The sequence below is a fragment of the Amia ocellicauda genome, chromosome 1, assembly GCF_036373705.1.
Source record: "Amia ocellicauda isolate fAmiCal2 chromosome 1, fAmiCal2.hap1, whole genome shotgun sequence".
Taxonomy (NCBI): Eukaryota; Metazoa; Chordata; class Actinopteri; order Amiiformes; family Amiidae; genus Amia; species Amia ocellicauda.
The window spans coordinates 50211071-50232219 of NC_089850.1; the positions used below are offsets into that span (position 1 = coordinate 50211071).

Here is a 21149-nt window from a genome sequence, read left to right on the forward strand (position 1 = left end):
GCTGTCCTACCGTGAACCTGCAGGGACCCCGAGGCCTCGGCCTTGCCCACGCTGTTCTCCGACAGGCAGGTGTATGTGCCCTCGTCCTCTGCCCGCACCTGTGTGATGCGCAGGCTGTTGTCACTGTGAATCTCATACCTGCAAATAAACAGGGGAGGACGGGGGATAGGACACAAGCGAGACAGTGGCAAATTAGGGAATGATACGCTCACAGGTTAAAGCCAGTACAGGTTAAAAAAAAAACGATGTAGAGACTGTAAAACATCTTGTTACGGTCATTTTAAATTCCAATTACACTGGTTGTCAGGGGAACAACCGATTGACTAGAGTCAGTCAGTAGAGTTCAGTCTGCTCCCCCGTGCCAGACTGGAGCCCCGGGCTGCTCAGACACACCGAGGAGCCGCACCACACTGTCATGGGCGCCAAGGTGAGCGTTTTTCATTCCTAGACCTGCGGAGGGCAAAGGTGAGGGAGCTGCCCTACTGCCTGCCTGATCTTTCGATTACATTTAAAGGCTGGTACTCATAACAAGAGGGGGCACCGCCTTGATGTGTCTGGGCAGAAATTCAGGGTCATTTTTCTTGGCCCGTCAGCTAATCCCTCCAGATGATTTTTTTTTTTTTTTTTTTTACATTGTTTGAATATTTTCCTTCAAAGACACAACACAAATTGAATCTAATGATGTTCTTTTAGGGAACCCATGATTTTAATGAAAGGCAAAGGCTTGTTAATATATTACAAGGGCATTGTTATTATTATTATTTTTTAAAATTTCTTAGCAGACGCCCTTGTCCATTGTCTGTGCTGTGGTTTGAGGCACACCTCTTGAGGTTAAAAAAAGGTGCTTTCTTATGCAGTTATTTTGAGCCAAGACTCATTTAAATAGATTTGCAATCATATACATTTTTGAGTTAGTTAACAAAAGAGCAAACGCAGCAGAAGTAGACAGCATGCTTAAAGACACCTTCAGTGAGGCATTGCTGGACTGATTCAATCTGTACATTTACTCCTATAAAACATTTTCTCCCAGTAAATTAAGATTGCATATATATTAATCTTCGATTGCATTCTTCTTCAATTCCTCTTTCATTTCACAGTACCAAAACCATAGAAAGTTTAACTACATTATTTTTCTTTTTTATGTAAAAGAACAAATGACACAAACACACACCTATAAATTATACACATATAAATCAACATATAGTATATGCAACACATATTGTAGGTATGTCACGAATCACTAACATTTTCCTTTAAATATTAAATTTAAAAGTACTGAGAATCCCCTGACTCCGGGCGTTCATGTGTGTGTGTATGAGTGAGTGCCTGTGTCTGTGTGCGCTTATGTGTGTATATGTGTGTGTGCGTGCACATGTGTGTGTGAGACAACCCTGCACTCACCTCCCTCTGGGCAGCTCTCCCTCCTCTCTCCTCCAGCGGACTGTGGGCGTTGGGTCACCCTGCACCTCACACAGGAAGTCCACCGTGTCGTCAGCCAGCACCACCTGGTTCACAGGCCGCCGCAAGAAGGAAGGCCGCTCTGCAGAGATAGAAGGACAGCGCAGTCATGAGCCGTGGTCAGTCAGGGCCCATAACACGGGCCAAACCCACAGCACAGCCGTCACCAAGGAGATTCACACCAGCCAGGTAGAAACAAAAACATATATCCACTTGTCTCTTTCACCCTGGCACGTTAATTGATTTTCATCTTCTTTTGTTTAATACACTTGGTTCCTACCGTGCCATTCAACACTTTTGCATATAAATATATATTTGTTTATCTTTCCATATTCTTAGGAAGGCTGTATTGTGTATGTTCTGTTAAAAACTGATTAAAAGAAGCTGCATTATTTTGGACCACAGCCTCTATGTGATTCTGTCAGAACAATGGGCCTGGTGACAGTGTGCCCTGTCTGTGACACTCACCAAACACCACCAGCTCGGCAGGGTCGCTGTCTCTCTCGCCCACCATGTTGGTCCCAACGCACACGTACATTCCTGCATCGCTCTTCTTCGTGTTGGAGATCATCAGCTTCCCACCACGAATCTGAAATTCAGCCAAAAACAAACTAAACATTAGAAAAGCATCCATATTTCCATATTTCTGCGATTTAGAGAAACAGATCTAACATGTTATGGTCTCTATTGCAAACAGAATGTGACAAAACAACGTTTGACCCCAAACCCTGACCAGCACCCATGTTTGAAGACACTCCCAATCTGCACCTCCTATTTAACCAAATCCTGATCAAAGTTTACCGGGAAATTTAACTTAAAGTAAGGTTGGCACTCTGTTATCATCTGGATGAGATATCTCTAATTCCTGGATAAGCCTGGAAAATCATGCCATTCTAACCCCCCTTCACACCAAAAACCTTATTCACCGTGATTCGCTCATCCTTGTCGTTGACCCGGAAGTTGTTCCTCTTCCAGGAAATGGTGGGTTCAGGGTGACCCCGAGGAGGGATGCACTCCATGACCGCTGGCTCCCCCGCTGCAACCACAACATCACTGGGAGCCTGCCGGAAGTCATCACGCAGAACTGGGGAGAGAAACAGAGACAGGGGCGATAAGGGTGAGGCGCTATAGGAGACGCGTTCAAATGACAGCTTTAAATCAAACGAAGAAACATACTTTTTTAGGGGGGAGGGGGTGGGGGGGGGTGAGCCTTACATAGATTGAATCTGCAAAGACCAAAATTTTAGACCACAAACTGTTGAGTCTGATGTCTTTAGAGATGCTTTTCTATCATGTTTCACAAAGGGGTCACAAAGCAGCAAGAAACGGTGGACAGTACTGTACAAAGACTGCATTTCTGCCATTCTTGTTTGTTATCACTGCTACTGTAATGGGAAAATCATCTCTCTGTGGCGGGCCTGTTTCTCTGATTTAAAAGCCACTCAGGATTTAATATTATTGTTTTGTTAGTTTGTTTTATGTATTTTATTTTATGTATTTTTTCCATAGACCTCGAACTCTCCCTCTGGTCTCAATTAGCTCCCTTCCCCATGTTGGGCTGCCAGTCTGTTGTCTCAACCATCAGGACCCATACATAATTAACACATTCCAGACCAATACGAACAAGATGAATAATTGAATGCCACACACCCTCCCCTTCTCAAATACACTCGGTCTCGGGCTCTCTCTCTCTATCAAACACACACTCTCACTTTAAGAACTATGCCTGCCCCCCCCAACAAACATTCCTGTACCTCCAGGGCTGATTCTATCGATACAGCACTCCATCTATATTTCTGCTTTTATTGAAGTTCATCAGATTTCAGCATCTCAAGTCCCATTATATTTATCAGCTCCGATCCCTATCTTTCAAATTGCTCCCTTGCTTAATCATTATTTTGGTTCCAGATGGTTTTTTTGGGGTCTTTTTTAACTTCAGTATTAAATTTAGATCTCTGTGCCCGTGAGCTAAAACCAAACAGGGTGAGCAGTGAGATAAACCTGATACAAATCTGACTTAAAATATTACATTACAGCCACGCTTCAATAATTACTACAAGATTCATCCGTTCCTGTCGCTCTACTAAAACGATGCCTGTATAACACAGTTCAAACACTTCAAGAAGTTTCCTGAAATCTTTCTACCTCCACCTTGGCTAAATATCATAATGCTACACTAGTGTCTCCCTCCACAGGAATCAAGCGCAGACAGTGGTACGTCGTCAAGAAATCTATCACAACCGAACAAAACATCAGACCTCGTCAAGAAGCCAGTGCAAGTCAGGTCAATCTCCTTCCCATCCCCAGAGCTTCAAAGCATGATATGAGGAAGCATTAATGCCTCATATAATAATAAGACAGGGTGAGATGATAGATTACAAAAACATTCCAGTGATTAAGCCATTTTTGAATTTTATTTTTCAAATGAGCTGGGCACGTATTCTCTAGATTGTCACGTCTGGAGTCTCAAGTACAGGTCTGTTTTAGTCAGAAGTGAGATGAGTTTTATTGTCCCAGGTACACGCTCGCCAGAAGAGCAGCACACTCTGCGGTGCAATTTGGCAGGCGTTCAGCAATGTTGCTGCTTGGCAGCCATCCAGAGCACTATTGAGATGGGAATTGGAGTAATCTTGCAGAGCGGAGAGAGGCATTCTGTCTCACCGCATCTTAAACCAAGTCTGTCGACCACAAAATTCATCAACACATTTTTGTGGGTCATTATCCTCCAGTGTGAGAAGTAAGCAAATTCAATATTGATTAAGACATGGGGTGGGGGCAGCACATGAAGAAAGACAGAAAAGAAAAGGGAGAAAACCCATTTGAATAAATTCTGAAAGCTCCCAAACTTATATTTCTTTTAGCACGTCCTGCAAATTTCATAACTGAATCTTTGAAGCTATGGAACCAGATAATTCAGTATTAACACATTCAGACAAGCACATGATTTATTGATAAGCACCGAACCACGGGGGGTGCAAATCTTTAAGAGCAGCCCTGCATGTGTGAGGACAGCCTGACGGTATCAATACTGCCACTCCCATAGACTGACATTCGCCACGGTGACTGATGAGTCACCGGATTGAAAGACACATTTGCCCGAGTATGCAGCCATCGATTGATTCTGTGTAACAACAATTTATTTGGACTTCCTCCCAGAATGCAAAGCAAAGGTGAGCAACATCTGTAAACATACCTATTCGTATACAGTCTTGGTTTTGGATTACAAAATTATTACAATAAATGTACAAGACAAAAACTCTATGATCTTATCTATTTCTCTAAGTATGGAAGGAAGGTTAGATACATAGAGACCAAGCAATACTGCAAATACTGCAGGTACAATCATACAGTAAATGTACTGTTAGGCTTCTGTTAGGATATTGGATACATTATTTTTGATACTAAGGATCTCTTGCTGGATACATTTAATAACTGGGTTCTCATTACATGTCAGCATAAAGCACTAATGAAAATATGAAGGCATGTATTGAGGGTAACACAAGACAAAAAGGTGGTGCGGACATATTTTCTTTCCCTGAGATGAAGAACACAATGGCTCAAAGAACACACATGTCCATTAAGCTTCTCCACGATTCTCTTTGTAAGACACAACAAGACATGAAGTAAAGTCCCTTCTGCCTTGTACAGTTAAACGCTGCCAGACTTCGCTGTCATCCCTGAGCTCGTTACCGTTAAGGTTGCTCTAATCAAGCACAGGTGTGACTAATTAACTTCCCAGTCATTACCCCAGGGTCTCACATTGCTGAAAAGGGGGCTTGTGTTTCAAAATCACAGACAAACAGAATAAAAATGATTGCGCAGCTGCAGAGCCTTCTTAAATACCAAATTATAGTAGCCTGTTCTTGTGCAGTACAGTACAATACAACAAACAGTAGACGAGTAAACACACACTAAAAAAATCCCAACAACAACAACAACATACAGCTGTAGACATCTATAAAACAAGGAAACTGTGAGGAGACAGCCTTCTGAAGCTACCCTTGACGCCGCTTCCTCTCCTGAGAAGCAAACAGAATAATTGCAGTTTACCAGCCTCTCCCTCAAGCTCCACACAAAGAGAGAAGCATCCAGCCACTCTGGGGTGGGGAGACAAAAGTACGATTTCAGCTGTAAATGTTTGACACATTTTGCAGCAGATCCCCACACTTGAGCTTCCTGCATATTTTACCACAAGCCTAGCTACCCCCGTGCCAGCCCTTCTCCCCCTTCAAAGGGGAGCCAATGGGGAGGGGGCAGGGCAGGGATGCTCTGGGGATAATGGGGGTCCTCCGCAGTCTAAAGGGAATTGAGCACACCTCTCTCCTCTGTTCATGAGAGGGCTCTCAATGACAGTATGTCTGTTGGGTGTGCATGTGTGTGTGTGTTCTGGGGGGAGGGTGGTCATTAAGAGTGAATTACAGAGCTAATGTCACCACAATGTCACAGTGCCGGGGAAGGGGTGGCCCTGCCTGATTAATGGGCTCTTCTCTCCTAATGAAGGGGAAGCCTAGGCAACAACAATATAAAAATTAAAAAAATAATCAAAAAGAAACGTTCAGATACTATAATAGGGGGGTTTCAGCTTACATTTTTAATGGAGGCTCGTCACCAAGTGGCTGTGTTTATGAGATGGCCCCCCACGATGTCATGATGGCCAGGCCTTGTTTCAGACTCCTGCTCGCTACTCACAGATGTTATGTATGCAAATACAGCTAGTAAGTCTGTGTGTAAATCTGCTGCTCCCGGCACTGCAAACTCCACAGCTTATAAAGAGCAACCGAAAGCGTGAGGCGTTGTGAATTTCACCTGGGGAACAGAAGGACTTTCGCACCACATCCACATCCACCAGCTGTAGGCTAAGATCCCTTACAACCACCCGTTTTCCCATTATGGACTCTGAGCTGATAGTTAAAGATTGGTAATGTGTTTGAAACCGATGCCTGTGTGGTAAGCTTAACATGACATTGAGGTTTTATGAATACATGATATTTCTAGCCACTTCCAATTTTATTTTATTTAAATCACTGATTGCCTGGAGGGGAGGCAACCATTAGGCCTAGGCCTTGAGCCATGGACCCCCAGAGATTAATTTTCTCCTGCAACAGTCTGTCGTCCTGTAGGAGTTTTTGTTTTTCTCTCCTCTGTGCCTAATAGTTTACTTGTACCTTTTATTATTAGTCTGGGCATATTGTTTTATTCCTTAAAGTGCTCTGTGGCAATGTTGTGAAGGGGGCCACACCAAATAAAAAGCCAATGATGGATTGATTAACACATTTATGTATTTCTGTCCTCCATACGTTCTGGAGAATTCTGGGAAGTGGCTGCACTGTTGCAGCCCTAAGCATGGAGGACGAGTCCCTGGGTACCAATTACACGCAGCACACAGCCTCCCAGAGCTCCCACTCGCGCTGCTGGCTGCTGCACCTGCCTCTCTGTTCCTCGCACTCCTGCAGCCGGGCCACACTGCCCTTCACTCCCAATCAACCACAAGACAGGGCTGGCGACAGCAACCACCAAAAAGAAAACCTAATAAAAACTGAGGTTTATTTAGAGCAGCATGACCCCAGTGGTTAACAGCGCGAGAAAATTCAATTGAAGCGCCCAACGGGTTACAGGGAGGGCTGCATTGGCTTGCCATTGCTGACATATGCCAAAGCTTGCCCCCGTGTGCTCTGGCTCACCTCGCCAAACTGGAGCCGGGGACGACACAAGGAGCTTGATTAGGCACTGACAATTACCCATAAAGCCCTGGGGTAACTGGCAGATTAAGCCTGCGCCCTTTGACCTCGAGTCGAGCTCTCAGGGGAACCCTTGTGCTGACTACAACAAAGCCTGTGTAATCCCCCTCCCAGCCCCCCCAGTCCAGTTCAATTAAGACCCTCCCCTCACCCCATTGGTGAGTGTGGAGGGGAATCTCTAACGAATCCCTTGGCTCACCAGACCTCCTCCCACCCCCCCTTTAAAAAGAAAAATCAATTTCTCATCCTATACATTCATACATTTTTTAGTAGGGTCTTTTACAGAGTAAACAATCACCTAAAACATCCATCTATCTGTCTTCTCCACCTATCGTTGCGATCCATCTGTTGGAATACCCTTCTATCCATTTATCTAATTGAGAAACTAAACTCTCTTCAGAAACGGACACAGCCAGGCATCTTGTCTGTTTTCAGAAGGATCAGTTATATCAAATGCTCTATAATGTACAGCTACTTTATAAACAAACACATTACCAATCATTTTTTTAATGTGTTAATTAAATTCTCTGAGCATAATATTTCTTTGCTACTTAACATCATCATTAGTCTTTTTGATCTATCTTTCTGTCAGGCTTTTATTAATATACCATTTTGTGTTTTTAATTTGACATAAAAACTCAAAGCTAGCAGAGTATGATGTTTAATTAAAAATACATTTAATCATGAACAAAATCTCAGAGTTTAGATGCCCCCCCACACACTTTTGTGTTTTGTTTTTGTTTTTGACAGCTTCCACAGTTTTCACCACTCAAGAATAAATATTCAGATCACTGAGATGACAAATTGTCTTCAGTTGTTGCTGAAAGGTTTATGTTTCAGATCTCTTGTTGGGATTTGCACCGGTCATCTGTCAATCTGTCTATTCGCATCTCTGCATAACATTAAGCAATCTGTCAGACTCTCTCTCTGTGGAGCTGGGCCCAGGAGAAAAGCAAATGTTTTATATCTTTTTATATTTACATTTAAAGCTATACATTTATACAAGGATTTATATTACTTGTGGTCAATTAACTGATTCACTCCACAAACTCTCCCCCCCTCCCCCACCACACACACACACACACACGCACACACGCACACACACACACGCACACGCAGACACACAACAAAAGAATGTAAAGATGCATTCTAATCATTTTATATATTTAGAGATTCATAATAAGTCATTTAAACATTGCATTTGAAAGTTCCTTATAAAGATAGTAAACAGCTGGCTGATAATGGAATTTGACTTTATACATTCTTTGGTCTGGAATTTAAATCCAATTCTTCCAAATTTTGTATGCAAATTATATGTTAACGTATAAAACGCATAATTGAATATTTGTCAATTGAAAGGACAAGAGATGACAGCTCCTTGGAATGCGAGCGTGGGTTTAGCACGAGGAAACCACACCCGTGTTTTTTAATACCCGAGAATTCCCCTATGCAATCACAGCTCCAGTAGCACAGACAGACACACTGGCATACAGGTAGGCATGAACACAGAAATAGTAATTAAAAAATAAAACACTGATAACCACAAATACATTTAAATAGTGTTAGACAAGGCTCTGCTCCCCTCTCCCCAATCAATAATCAATACCCTGCTTTATCAAGGACTTTACCAGCACAGATTGATCATTTTTAGTCTCTGGGGGTGGGGGTTGCATGGGCACACTCCACTTTCATTGGATTTACGGAGCCGTGACCCAACCCCCCACCCCCTCCACCTCCCTTCATTTTAACACACAGGCATTCCTAAAGAGAAGGCGGCTCACTGATCCAGTACAGGGATGCTGTTTGGGTGAGGCGGCTCATGTGTTTCTCACAGTGCGTCTCTAGTGTTCAAATCCTGACAGGACCGCAGGATGAGGAGATCTGGCGCATATGTGAACAGACCCACACAGACTGGCATGCACTGAGTGTGCTGTTGTGCTGTCCTGCTGTGTTCGTTGTGGGCACCCCTCTCCCCTCATCCTGATTTTCACACTAATACCCAAGCGTCTAGAGCTATTTAGCTGCAGCTGAAGACGTTCTGTCTAAACTCAAAGAGAGATCGCTGATTGAAGTACTGACAACTGTCATAAAGACACACCAATCAAATCTATTTCAGTATAAACTGTGTGGGGAGTGGGGAACAGAGAGCCAATGCTTCATGTAGACTTTCCCTTGTACCTTCAAACAACTCTTTGAGGTTTTCAAAGGAGTTGGAGTTTTGTTTTGGTTTTCTAAGATGTTACTTCACGATGAGCTATGGGTTGTATTATGAACCTCCACTGGCTAGGATCAGAAACATATTAGGCATTTCTCATTGCTCTAAGAGACTGCTCTGCCTGCTGAGTTGATCTGCACTGTATATCACAAAGCCAGTGAGTGGCAGACGTGCTGGTGAGCAGTGGCCCCTGAAGGAGTAGTAGGAAGCAGTACGTTTTCACATGCACCTCCACACCGTTACTATTATAAATGATTAGCCCATATTTTCACATTATTATTATTATTATTATTATTATTATTATTATTATTATTATTATTATTGTTAGTGAGCCCAGTAGAAGGCAGTCTGTCCCACTCCACCATTACATTTCTAGTAAAACTGTGCACAGCTGTCACAATGGACTGGGCCCCCTTGAGCTCTTGAGCTGGGACTCAACTCAGAGAGGAGGGGAGATGGGGGATGTGTGTGTATATGTGTGTGGGTATCATGGGGTGGGGGGGTTGGAGGCACGTGCTGCCTGGACATCTGTCCCTTTCTGCAGCCCCCCCGCCAACATTGCACCCCCCGCTCCTTCCCCAGTAGGATCAAAGAGGCCCATGATGGATAATGAGGCCTGCTCTATAGCTGGAAGCAGGGGTTCTCCAGTACTGCTTAGCCCGGGATCGCCTCAGGGACTTCAGTGGGAAACCTGCACCAGGTCCACACATTGGATTGATGTCTTTTTTTCCTTTTTCTCTGCATGTGTGCGTGTGTATGTGTGTTTGTGTGTGTGTGTGTGTGTGTGTGTGTGTATATGTCTTTGTTGTCCTCTCTCATTTACATACTGGCAGCCTCGCTGGGACGTCACTGTAGTCCACTCTGGAGACAACAGCTGGGGCTTCTTTCCTGTCTGTCTCAGACATTTGAGTAAAAAAAGGCCAGGGCTTTGAGATCTGATGGGATGAAGAGCATCTGCTCGGAAACCTTTAAACCTTAAACTTCCAAACTGCATGATTTCTTATGTTTTGTTTTAATTGTTGTTTTGTGACTCCTAAATTGAGAATTAAGCTGTTGTTTCTACACTGAATTGCAAAAAAAGAAATAAGCAGACATTTTGACACAGCAGGGTTGGTTTCGCATACAGTCCCCATAAAGCAAGACCAAACAAATATCCTGTAGTTTCCCATCCAAAGTCTACTTTTTTTCTTAAATTGCAGAAGAGAGAGATTTTACCCCAGGGTGTACTCTACTTACAAGGCAATCCTTAATAAAACAATGAATACATTTACCAGGCTAGACATACAGTACGTTCTGGAACATTTAAGACACAAATATTTCCATCAGAGGCGGGAAAATATATGGGCTCCCTGGTAGAGCCTGACAACTGGGTGATCTGGGCGAGACAGTGATCCGCTCCTGTACACAGGCCACTGAATCATCTTCTTCAGCATCACTGTGTGACTATAATTCACTGCCTAGCTGCATCCTGCTCCTTTTGTTAAGCCACTATGCGGTGTGTAACATGCTTTCTATAGCCAGTTTACAAAGGCTTGGTGTGTGTTTTTCATCTGTGTACAAGGTGGTTTAAATCAGTGCTGAGCAAGGCTGCTTTCTCTAATGCCAACATTGTGTGAGCCTCACACCGTGGAACAAAGGAGGAAGGGGGGTGCATCTTTAAAGCCTTGCAACTGAAAATGTCAGCAGAATCTCACACAAAATGCACATCATAAAATAAAATCCAGCAATGAAATTTGGATTGAAAGCCTTGAAAGCCTAAGCCTTGAAAACAACAACCACAGCAGCAGCAGATGCCCAGAGGAAGCACATATGCTGCAGTTAAAACTAGGGAAAGACACAGATGATACTCTTTCTCTCTTTCTCTTTCTCTCTCTCTCTCTCTCTCTCTCTCTCTCTCTGTCTCTGTCTCTCATGCTTTTAACTGCCCATAAACCCCTAGTAGGCCATCTCTTACACCTTAAAACCCCCAGCATGGCAGGCCTGCAAATTGAAAGCAATAAATTACACTTTGCCGAGTAGGCCGGCCGCATGTGCGGTGCGGGAGCTGGGTCTCATTATGCAGGCCTGATGGGCAGGGGTCTCCAAGTGGGCTTGTCAGCCACTAGCCTTGCATCTCAGAGCCTAAGGGTCTAATGTGCACTCCCAACACCCCTGTTTGAAGCCTAGTCTCAGAGCCTCTGGCAAGCCATACCCTTGCTATGCACCTGCTTAAAATATACCCTTGAAAGACAGGCAGGCTTGAGGCCTGCGGGGGAGCCGGCCACAAAGCTTTACTGAGCTGACCTGCTCGTATTCCACCGGGGATCTTCTTACCGAACTCTACACCGTGCAGGTCCCCGGCTCTCTGAGGCACAGCCAGGAAGAATGCATAAGCCTTTAGAGATTGCTGCTTTATTAGTTTTAACCCCCCCCCCCGCCAAAAACACCACCACCACCCCCCGTCAGGAATGTATACCTAGAAGTGTCTTTCTTGCTGCTTATCTTTCAGAGATAATTACCCAGACGTCCTCATTAGAGGGAATTATGACAAGTGTGCGATTCCAAGGTTAATCCCCTGCACCTTTGCAGCGCGCCATGGCCCTCGCAAAGTGAATTTCCCTGTGCTGGCGTGTACCCAGCGATGGCTTGCTGCACCTCAACACACTCACTCTGACTGGGGAGACGAGCATCCGGCAGACAGCCTTGGCTCCCCCTGACTGCCCTGCCCAGCTCACAGTTGCCATCCAGATGACTGATGCCCCTTTCACCTGCCACCATCGCAACCTGTTCTGGACCCTGCCAGGGCTGCTGCGATGGCTCTGAGAGAAACAGGCTCAGCCACTCTGTTATCCTCACGTATGCTGTAAGGGATCAGGACAGTCCGTCTCTTGAAGTGCTTGATGACAGAGTTCCTGTATGGCTGCAGGTACCCAAGGAAAGCAGACTGGCCCAGAATAATAAATGGCGATGTCCACTCCAGTCTCCAAACCGTGACTCGTCCGACAGAAGACAAAGTTTGAAGGGATTGTAATATATTTTTGTAGTCTTTCTTGATTGGGGGTGGGGCTCTTGCAGTGAAGAAGAAAAGTAATCTTGGTCATTTTTCAGACAAAGGAAAAAGGATGTTATCTCTCGCATTGTAAAAGATTTCATCTTCTGCCGTGAATGGCAAATTCACTCAGAAGAACAGCTTTACATTGACCACTGGCAGCCCGTATGTTATTGCTTTGGCTATCTCTACTTGGCGGACTGCAGCATTCCTTAATCTGCGATTACAATGGCTGTTCCATATAATGGGATTTTAGAGACAATGACTTCACTGCTAAAGACACAGCTAAACAATGTCTTTCAATGGATGATTCCTCACCCAAGGATCCGTTATGAATTCAGAACAAAAAATTGATTTACAAACGTTATTTCTGCAGAAACGGTCAGGCTTTTCAATCCACAAAGTATCAATAAATCATCAGCAATAAATCTTGCAGTAACCTATGACACTGTAGGTAATGTATTCAAATCAGCATCAAACATTATTTCAGCCCTCTGACTCTAATATTTGAACAGGCTGCATTTACCCCAAAAAGTTGATGTTTCCATTTAGTGTAAACATGATCCTGAAATAATCGCAGTCATTAACATCTTGTCGTCATGCCAACGCTTAAGGGAAATGTGTAATTATGCAAGGGAAATTAGTCCGCTTGAGAAAAGTAAACGCAAACAAAAATGTTTCACTGAAATTCGAAATACAGTTTCCCAAAGGCATGTGTGCTTCACTGCGGTTGCTTCTCTTCTAAATTTTACGTGTGCACAACCTCTGCATTTCACAGTCCTCAACAACTGTTGTATAAAAAGAACAAAAGTCTTTAAGCTACACTGTATATGTTTTGACTGGTTTTATTTCCAGCCCAAAGCTGTCTGTGCTGGGGAAAGGAGAAACTTTGAGTGAAACAGCAGAACAACAAAGATTAATTGGTTTATTTGTGTCCTTGTTCTTGCCTCCTTTTAAACACCTCACAGTTCACATTTTCATTCTTATACAGAAGCAAAAACTGGAATCTCTCGCAGTGGGCTCACAAATAAGCCAGGAGAGCTAAGCTGGGTTTTCAAGTCGACTGCTCCTTATCAAGATAGCGTAGATGCATGCACACCAATTAAATTATGTCAGCTTAATAATTCCTTAGAAAACACACATGCACACACGCACACACACACCAATAACTGAAGTGGGTTCAATGACAGTTGGACGATGTCTGTAATTCAGAAATCCCATGTTCCCTCATGCAGTCCCCACACTGCTGTGCAACTCCAGTGTGTGTAAACTATGTGGACACCCTTGCCCTGCCAGGACAGAAGGTCCAGCACAACAAATCAATAGAGAACAAAAGAGGACACAACCAGGAACCCTTGCAATATTCATGGCAGGGCTGTGGGAGCCCTCTGGCCCCTGCTATTGTTCCTTTGTATGCGGAGTGTAAGAGCAGTAAGCCCGTTACAGAGGTGGTCTAATCCCGTGCGTGTGGCCATGCAGTGTACGAGCTAATAGAGCAATTGTCTGTGCAAAAAGAGGATTACTTTAATCTAGTAATAGTCCGCATTCATTGCAGTTAAAGGGGTTCGGGGGGGTTGGGGGAGGGGAGAGTGGGGGGTCACAGCAAAATCTTCCTCTTAATGATGTGTTAGGTTGAGGGCAGGTGGGGGCAACAAACCACCCAAGGATCTGTCCTCTCATCACACACCCCCACACATAGCAGTCTGCACAACGGAGACCCATCTGGAGGACTAGAAAAAACTGAATAAACTCAAACACCCGCCTGGAGAAAAGCTAGTGATAGCATCTTCCCCTAGTCCAATCAAGACCACAGGCTCTACCCAGAGAATTGATGGTGCCAGTTATTAAAAGCAGGAGTTTCATGTTCACTTTATGTTGCATTTACTTATCATCATTAATATGATGAAGATTAATTTGCTTGTTTATGCATATCAGCATTTCAAGCTGCTGGTAGATTAAACTGAATTAAATAAAGTCATATTTACTGATAAAAACAAAACAAACAAAAAATACATTAGGTCTACACTGAAGCAACTGAAAGGACTCAAAATACCTTGTCAGAACTCTTAACTTGACAGACCTGGCAGGTCAGCTCATTATCTCCAGATCGGGGAAACACCTGCCTGCCAGGCTGACAATGCGAGATGGTCCAGTGCAAAGATTTAAACACCTCGCTGCTGCAGCCCAAGAGGATGTGGCAGTTAATACTCTGCTTCAATCACTTAGGCCTGCTTGACCACTGAAGTTCATATCCAGCCCTGGCAAGAGCAAGAGAAGAGCAGTTCTGCATGGCAGCCAAGACACAGGACCTTCAGGAGGGCTTGAGAACTGCATCATAAGTGGGCAGGTGGGTTTCAAAGTTCAACACATGTATTGTATCGATCTGCCTCCTAGTTTCAGTATTTTGATTCTATGTACAGTATATCTTATTGCACTTGTGAGGGCCACAGTTATTGTTCAACCACTCCACTGTAATGACCCTACATGCAATACGAACACTGCTCTCGCCTTGTACATTTTTAAACTTAATTCTTAACCTGAGTTGCCTTGACGTTGACTAAATACATTAATAAATACACGAATACACACACAGACGCAGACATACACACACACTGGTATGCGCTCCAGCTTGGCCCAGGGCCCAGTCATACGCTTCCTGCTGACTCACTAATTTGCCAGGCTGGCACACACACTATGCTCACAGACCCCTCCCACCTTCCCTTCCCTCCTCCCGTACTAACCCCTCCCACCCAGCCAACCGCTCCTCTGGGCACGAGACAGGATGGGAATCAATCACCACTAGACGTGCGAGGGGCTCCTCCTCAGCTTTCCTGCTCTTAAGCACCCTGCACTCCTGCATATAGAGTGCCCATGCAAACCCAGCACTCTACCGGAGCCAGAGGCCTTCACCGGAGAGCCTGCTTTCACACCCCAGAGCACCGGGAGATCACAACAAACACACCGCACTCGCTCAGAGAGAGGAAGCAGCAACCAGCACTCCTCAGCACTGAGGGGAATACAGAGAGAGGTGCAAGCAACTGTGATCACAGGGGGAAGGAAAATAAATAAATAAATAAATAAGACAAAGAATTGCACACCTAGTTTACTATTATTAGATTACTAGTGTCTGACAAAGAACACGAGTATCTCAAAATCTATCATGTTAACAGCTATGTCAGGCCCAAGTAACATAAAGATCTTGAGACACTCTATTTTGATGAGTCATCATTTATGACAGCATGGCACTGGGGATATGGTGATAAAGATCAAAGACTGATCTAACCCTTAATGCATAGTTTAGGTAAAATTAGCTGTTGTCTATTCTCAACACAGTCTCCCAACTGTTAAGTTTCAATAAAAAAAATTACATGAAGGTAAGTAGTAACAAAATTAATCTGGAGCTAAGGGAAGTATATATTTATGGACATGCAGCCTACGCTATTGGTCAAAAGATTTAGATCACCTCAATTTTTCCAGTTTTTACTGAAATTTATGCAGTTTAATGTCTCAATGTACTCTGAAATGAAAGCATAGAACAAATAAACAATTGGAGATAAAAAATAAATGTTGTTTAAAAGCTGACAAACCTCTCTGGTATCCTTAAAAGTGCACCTAATCCATGTGCTTCTCTTTAATCCTTTAATGTTGTTTGGTTTTCGCATTCTGAAATGGGGGGTTGGTCTGAGTAGGAATACAAAATCTCAGAAAATATTAGCCCCATAGCCCCTCCTGCTGAAGAAAGGGCTTCCCAAAACCTGACTTTTTACTTTTTCATCTATGGATTGTTTTATGGCAACACTTAAGAAGAAAATGCACCAGCTACTGTAATTCAGGACTGCAATGCTTGCAAAGCTCCCAGACACCAGATGCTTGCCCCCTTTTCTCAACCTCGATGCCAGGTTCAAAACAATCAGACACCAGACATCAGACAGACATAATGCATGCCAATCATACTGGGCAGAAAGGTCGGCCTAGCTGAAACAGGGGAGTCCTGCATGGGTACCTCCAGCGCCCCCATACTCTTCATTATCTTCTTGCAGAAGAGCTCAGAGGTTTATGATAACTCATATCGTGGGCCATGATTAAGAAGCCGCAGTGAAAGGAAAAATAAGATGTGCCTCTAATATACGACGGGACGGGTAAAGCGGTGCAATCACTCCTCAGGGCAAACTCCCCTCAGCTCAGATGGGCCACAGTTTCCCGAAGACAGATTGTTGCAATAGACAAAAAGATAAAACTTATTAAATATCACTCCGTCACCGTAAGTAGCACAGATCTATAGCATTAATGTAACGTGATTAGTCACCACCCCAGCCCAGAAGGCCATTGTTCTCCTACGCTGTGTCATCCCAGGCTGTAATTTTAGCCACACAAAAGCTACCCGGTTGCACAGACCATTCATTAACCCAGGGGCACTTCTAAAGCTCTTCCTTCCACCACCTGTTGTCATCGTCAGCCTGTCTCCTCCCCCCTGCCCCCTCCCCCCGAGCCACTCGGACACCCGGCACGGCCACCATCTCATTAGCTTCCAGCCAGCTCTAATTAATTAATTAAGCACAACCAGGTCAGGGCGCAGAGGGCACATGAGTGTAGCAGAGTGGCATCATTTGGGAAGGGACTGAAGGACAGAGCCATCAGAGATGTGGGTGGCTGCTCCCTCCTCCTCCTCCACCTCTTGTTCTTGCTCTTCTTCTTTTTCTTCTTGCAGGAAGTTAAATTGCCCAGGAGTGCTAGTAGCTAACTAATCTAATTAGTGAAGCTCAGTCACGGATGAGAATTTCAAAGTGAGCACGCCTGATGCCTTACTTACATCCAAACCTGTGTGTCATTGCTATCTTTATCTGGCAGTCTGAGGGGAGACACGCAATGCGACTGCGAACTCCGCGCCGGGTGCCGCAAAAAGCCCAAACCAATTATGTCCCTGTAAGCAGTGTTTTTTGGGATTTGTCAGCCCTTGACAAAACATTTTAATATCCAAACCAGGGCAGAGCAAGACTTAATCTGGGAAATCCTGTTGGCGTCAACAGAGCAGACTGGGACAGATCAACCGATCTTAGCAAAAAGCACTGGGGCTCATCCTGGGTCTTTTTAGTAGATTAACAAAACTCTTGTGTAAAGAAGAGTTCATTAAATCCACATGCACCGTATTTTATGTTAATTGTGTCAGGCTGTCTTGCCTATTTTTATTTATAGAATTTAATCATCAGGATTTTTTAGTGTATGACATACAAAAGAGTTTTCTCTGAAGAGAATGCAATGTTACCTGCAAAACTGATGATGTTTTCTGTTTAAATCTCCTTTACAACTTAAAAGGCCTTGAGGAGAAGCTGGTTATATCTGTTATTTAAAAAAACACAAACCCTGAAAGGCTGCTCCAAGACCCCAATGGTCTTCTAGATGTTTTTCAAACATGTAGCCTATATCTTCTAAAAAAAAAAGAACTCTCCACAGTCTTTGAATATTTGCAGAGGCTGCAGAACCAGCCACATCTGAATCCAGACCAGCAGGGTTACAATCATAACAGAGGCACAGATCCCAGCGCTGTCGAAATGACAAACATAGCCTACAGACAGAGAGCGCTGCTGCAGTCGATAAGCCAACATTAAACTTCAGCTTTGCCATTTTTTTGGAAGACTTTGTGCTTCCTAATCTGCTATGTGCCCTCGGACTAATCCCCAAAACCTACAAACCCCCTTTTTTTTGGTACCTCGTGGGGGTGGTGAGAGTGGGTGGGTGGGGGGCTGTTGTTCACCTGTTTTTCAACACGGCAAGCAGGCTTGAGAAAGTTGGCTCGGAACCCAGCCACACAACAGGGGAAGACAACGTCAGATCTTCCTTTCACCTGTTCATTCCCAGCATTCCCAGAGACAGCTGCCATCCCTGCCTCACCTGTTCCCCGGGAATCGAGAGCTGACCTCTAAACGACCTTTGTGTCGCGGGTCTTGGCGACTTGAGTTACCCCAGGCGCCCTTGCTTGAAATCCATCTATTTCTCCCCCACCCCACCCCCCGGTCACACACTCACACAAACAACCACCTCCGCTGCTGCTGTCTCTACAAGGAAATATGTGAGGCATGAAATAAAAACTGTGTCTGCTATTTCTTACACCCAGGACAAACTGTGAAGACACACAGGGCCTCTATGACATTAAACAGAAACTCAGCCTGCATACTGGGTTTCAGCATCTGGAAAAGCGCTCCACTGGGGACTTGATCTGTTCATTGATCTGTCGCTGATCAAAAATAAACCTTGGCCTACCACCTCTCCACAAAGCACCATCTTGCTTGACTTCATTTCACATCAAACTATTCTCGATGTCATAGTTTCATGCATTTTATATTGAAGTTGTCTTCAAATCCTCTTACCCATTTTGGCAACCAAAACATTTAATTTCTGGGAGCTGCTGGAACTCTGAGCTGCTGAGTTTTGAAGAAACAAATCGATACTGTCAACAGGGTGTGACAGTCAGCAGCAGACAGTTCAATTTGATAATCCAGTCTACCTGAATGGTTTTAATTGTTTACAAAGAAATGATCAGTCTATAATTTTAATGGTAGGTGTATTTTAGCAGTGAGATTGCCTTGTTGGCAATCACAGAGGTCAGACGTTTCTTGTAGTTGGCCACCAGTTTTGCACACATCTCAGGTGGGATTTTGTCCCACTTCTCTTTGCAGATCCTCTCCAAGTCATTAAGGTTTCGAGGCTGACATTTGGCAACTCGAACCATCAGCTCCCTCCACAGATTTTCTATGGGATTAAGGTCTGGAGACTGGCTAGGCCACTCCAGGACCTTAATGTGCTTCTTCTTGAGCCACTCCTTTGTTGCCTTGGCTGTGTGTTTTGGGTCATTGTCATGCTGGAATACACATCCACGACCCATTTTCAATGCCCTGGCTGAGGGAAGGAGGTTCTCACCCAAGATTTGACGGTACATGGCCCCGTCCATCGTCCCTTTGATGCGGTGCAGTTGTCCTGTCCCCTTAGCAGAAAAACACCCCCAAAGCATAATGTTTCCACCTCCATGTTTGACGATGGGGATGGTGTTCTGATGGTGATCTGACCACAACACTTTCACCCAGTTCTCCTCTGAATCATTCAGATGTTCATTGGAAAACTTCAGATGGGCCTGTACATGTGCTTTCTTGAGCAGGGGGACCTTGCGGGCGCTGCAGGATTTCAGTCCTTCATGGCGTAGTGTGTTACCAATTGTTTTCTTGGTGACTATGGTCCCAGCTGCCTTGAGATCATTAACAAGATCCTCCCGTGTAGTTCTGGGCTGATTCCTCACCGTTCTCATGATCATTGAAACTCCACGAGGTGAGATCTTGCATGGAGCCCCAGACCAAGGGAGACTGACAGTTAATTTGTGTTTCTTCCATTTGCGAATAATCGCACCAACTGTTGTCACCTTCTCACCAAGCTGCTTGGCGATGGTCTTGTAGCCCATTCCAGCCTTTTGTAGGTCTACAATCTTGTCCCTGACATCCTTGGACAGCTCTTTGGTCTTGGCCATGGTGGAGAGTTTGGAATCTGATTGATTGATTGCTTCTGTGGACAGGTGTCTTTTATACAGGTAACGAGCTGAGATTAGCAGCACTCCCTTTAAGAGAGTGCTCCTAATCTCAGTTTGTTACCTGTATAAAAGACACCTGGGAGCCAGAAATCTTGCTGATTGATAGGGGGTCAAATACTTATTTCCCTTATTAACATGCAAATCAATTTATAACTTTTTTGAAATGCATTTTTCTGGATTATTTTGTTGTTATTCTGTCTCTCACTGTTAAAATACACCTACCATTAAAATTATAGACTGATCATTTCTTTGTCAGTGGGCAAACGTACAAAATCAGCAGGGGATCAAATACTTTTTCCCCCCACTGTATATATATATATATAAGAAAAGGAAACTAATAATTTGCATCCCCTAGTGCAAACGCTAATTTACTAATGCTCACAAAAGTCTGTCCTGCGTTTGTGGGCACATATGAAGAAGTCACGGTGGGTTAGCTTCCCCTAATTTGTGCAGACGGGGGCCCCCATGCTGGTGCACAGGGTTTGATTTATCTTTAGCACGCACACATGGACACATGCTGACGTTCTGCAACGCACCAGTGTTAAACTGGGGCCGAACAAGTGAGACTCTTTGAAGACAGAGCAAGGGGCAAGAGCCGGGTTCGGAACAAATTTCATAAATCTTCGTGCCCCAGGGTGGTTTCTGAAAACGCAGTCAAAACATCTCAGCTATTTGAAAACCCGGAGCCGTGCCATGGTGCCAGGGCTGTGACAGATGGAGGCTTTTGAGGTTATCCCCAGACTCACGGGCCTCGCTGGCAGAACAGCCGAGGGGCAGGGACCTTGCTTTTCATTTAGCAGCCACTGCCATCCCACACGCTGCTGGTAAATGGACGGGATCCATCAAACAGTGCCTCTCTCCACAAACTCCCTGCTGGGAGGGGCTGGCAACTGGATCCTGCCCAGTGAGTCCCAGTGCCATTGCAGACGTCGGCTCACCGGGAAGTTGGCAGGCAGATCGGGGCTGAAGTTGGGCCTAAAGCAAATTGCTCTCTTTAATTGGGGAAACGCTGAATCCTGCTCGCAGGCTGCTGCGGCCCTGGACTTCAGTGCAACCCCTGCACCTTTCCCAGGACAGGCAGAGTTTCTTCAGGATCCCCCCTCCCCCTCACCACCACTCCCTTCCACTGCTGCTTCT

At 44.6% G+C, this 21149-nt stretch overlaps 1 protein-coding gene across 4 annotated transcripts in view; it reads right to left on the reverse strand.

Moving 5' to 3' along the window:
• Positions 1–21149, reverse strand: part of robo3 (roundabout, axon guidance receptor, homolog 3 (Drosophila)) — a 76605-nt gene that overhangs the window by 32263 nt on the left and 23193 nt on the right. For all 4 annotated transcript variants that reach the window (XM_066708059.1, XM_066708040.1, XM_066708050.1 and 1 more), the window contains exons 3-6: positions 2385–2542; positions 1927–2047; positions 1402–1540; positions 11–138 (exon numbers count right to left, since the gene is read on the reverse strand). In XM_066708059.1, the coding sequence (XP_066564156.1) occupies positions 11–138; positions 1402–1540; positions 1927–2047; positions 2385–2542 (546 nt within the window). The remainder of the gene's footprint in view (positions 1–10; positions 139–1401; positions 1541–1926; positions 2048–2384; positions 2543–21149) is intronic.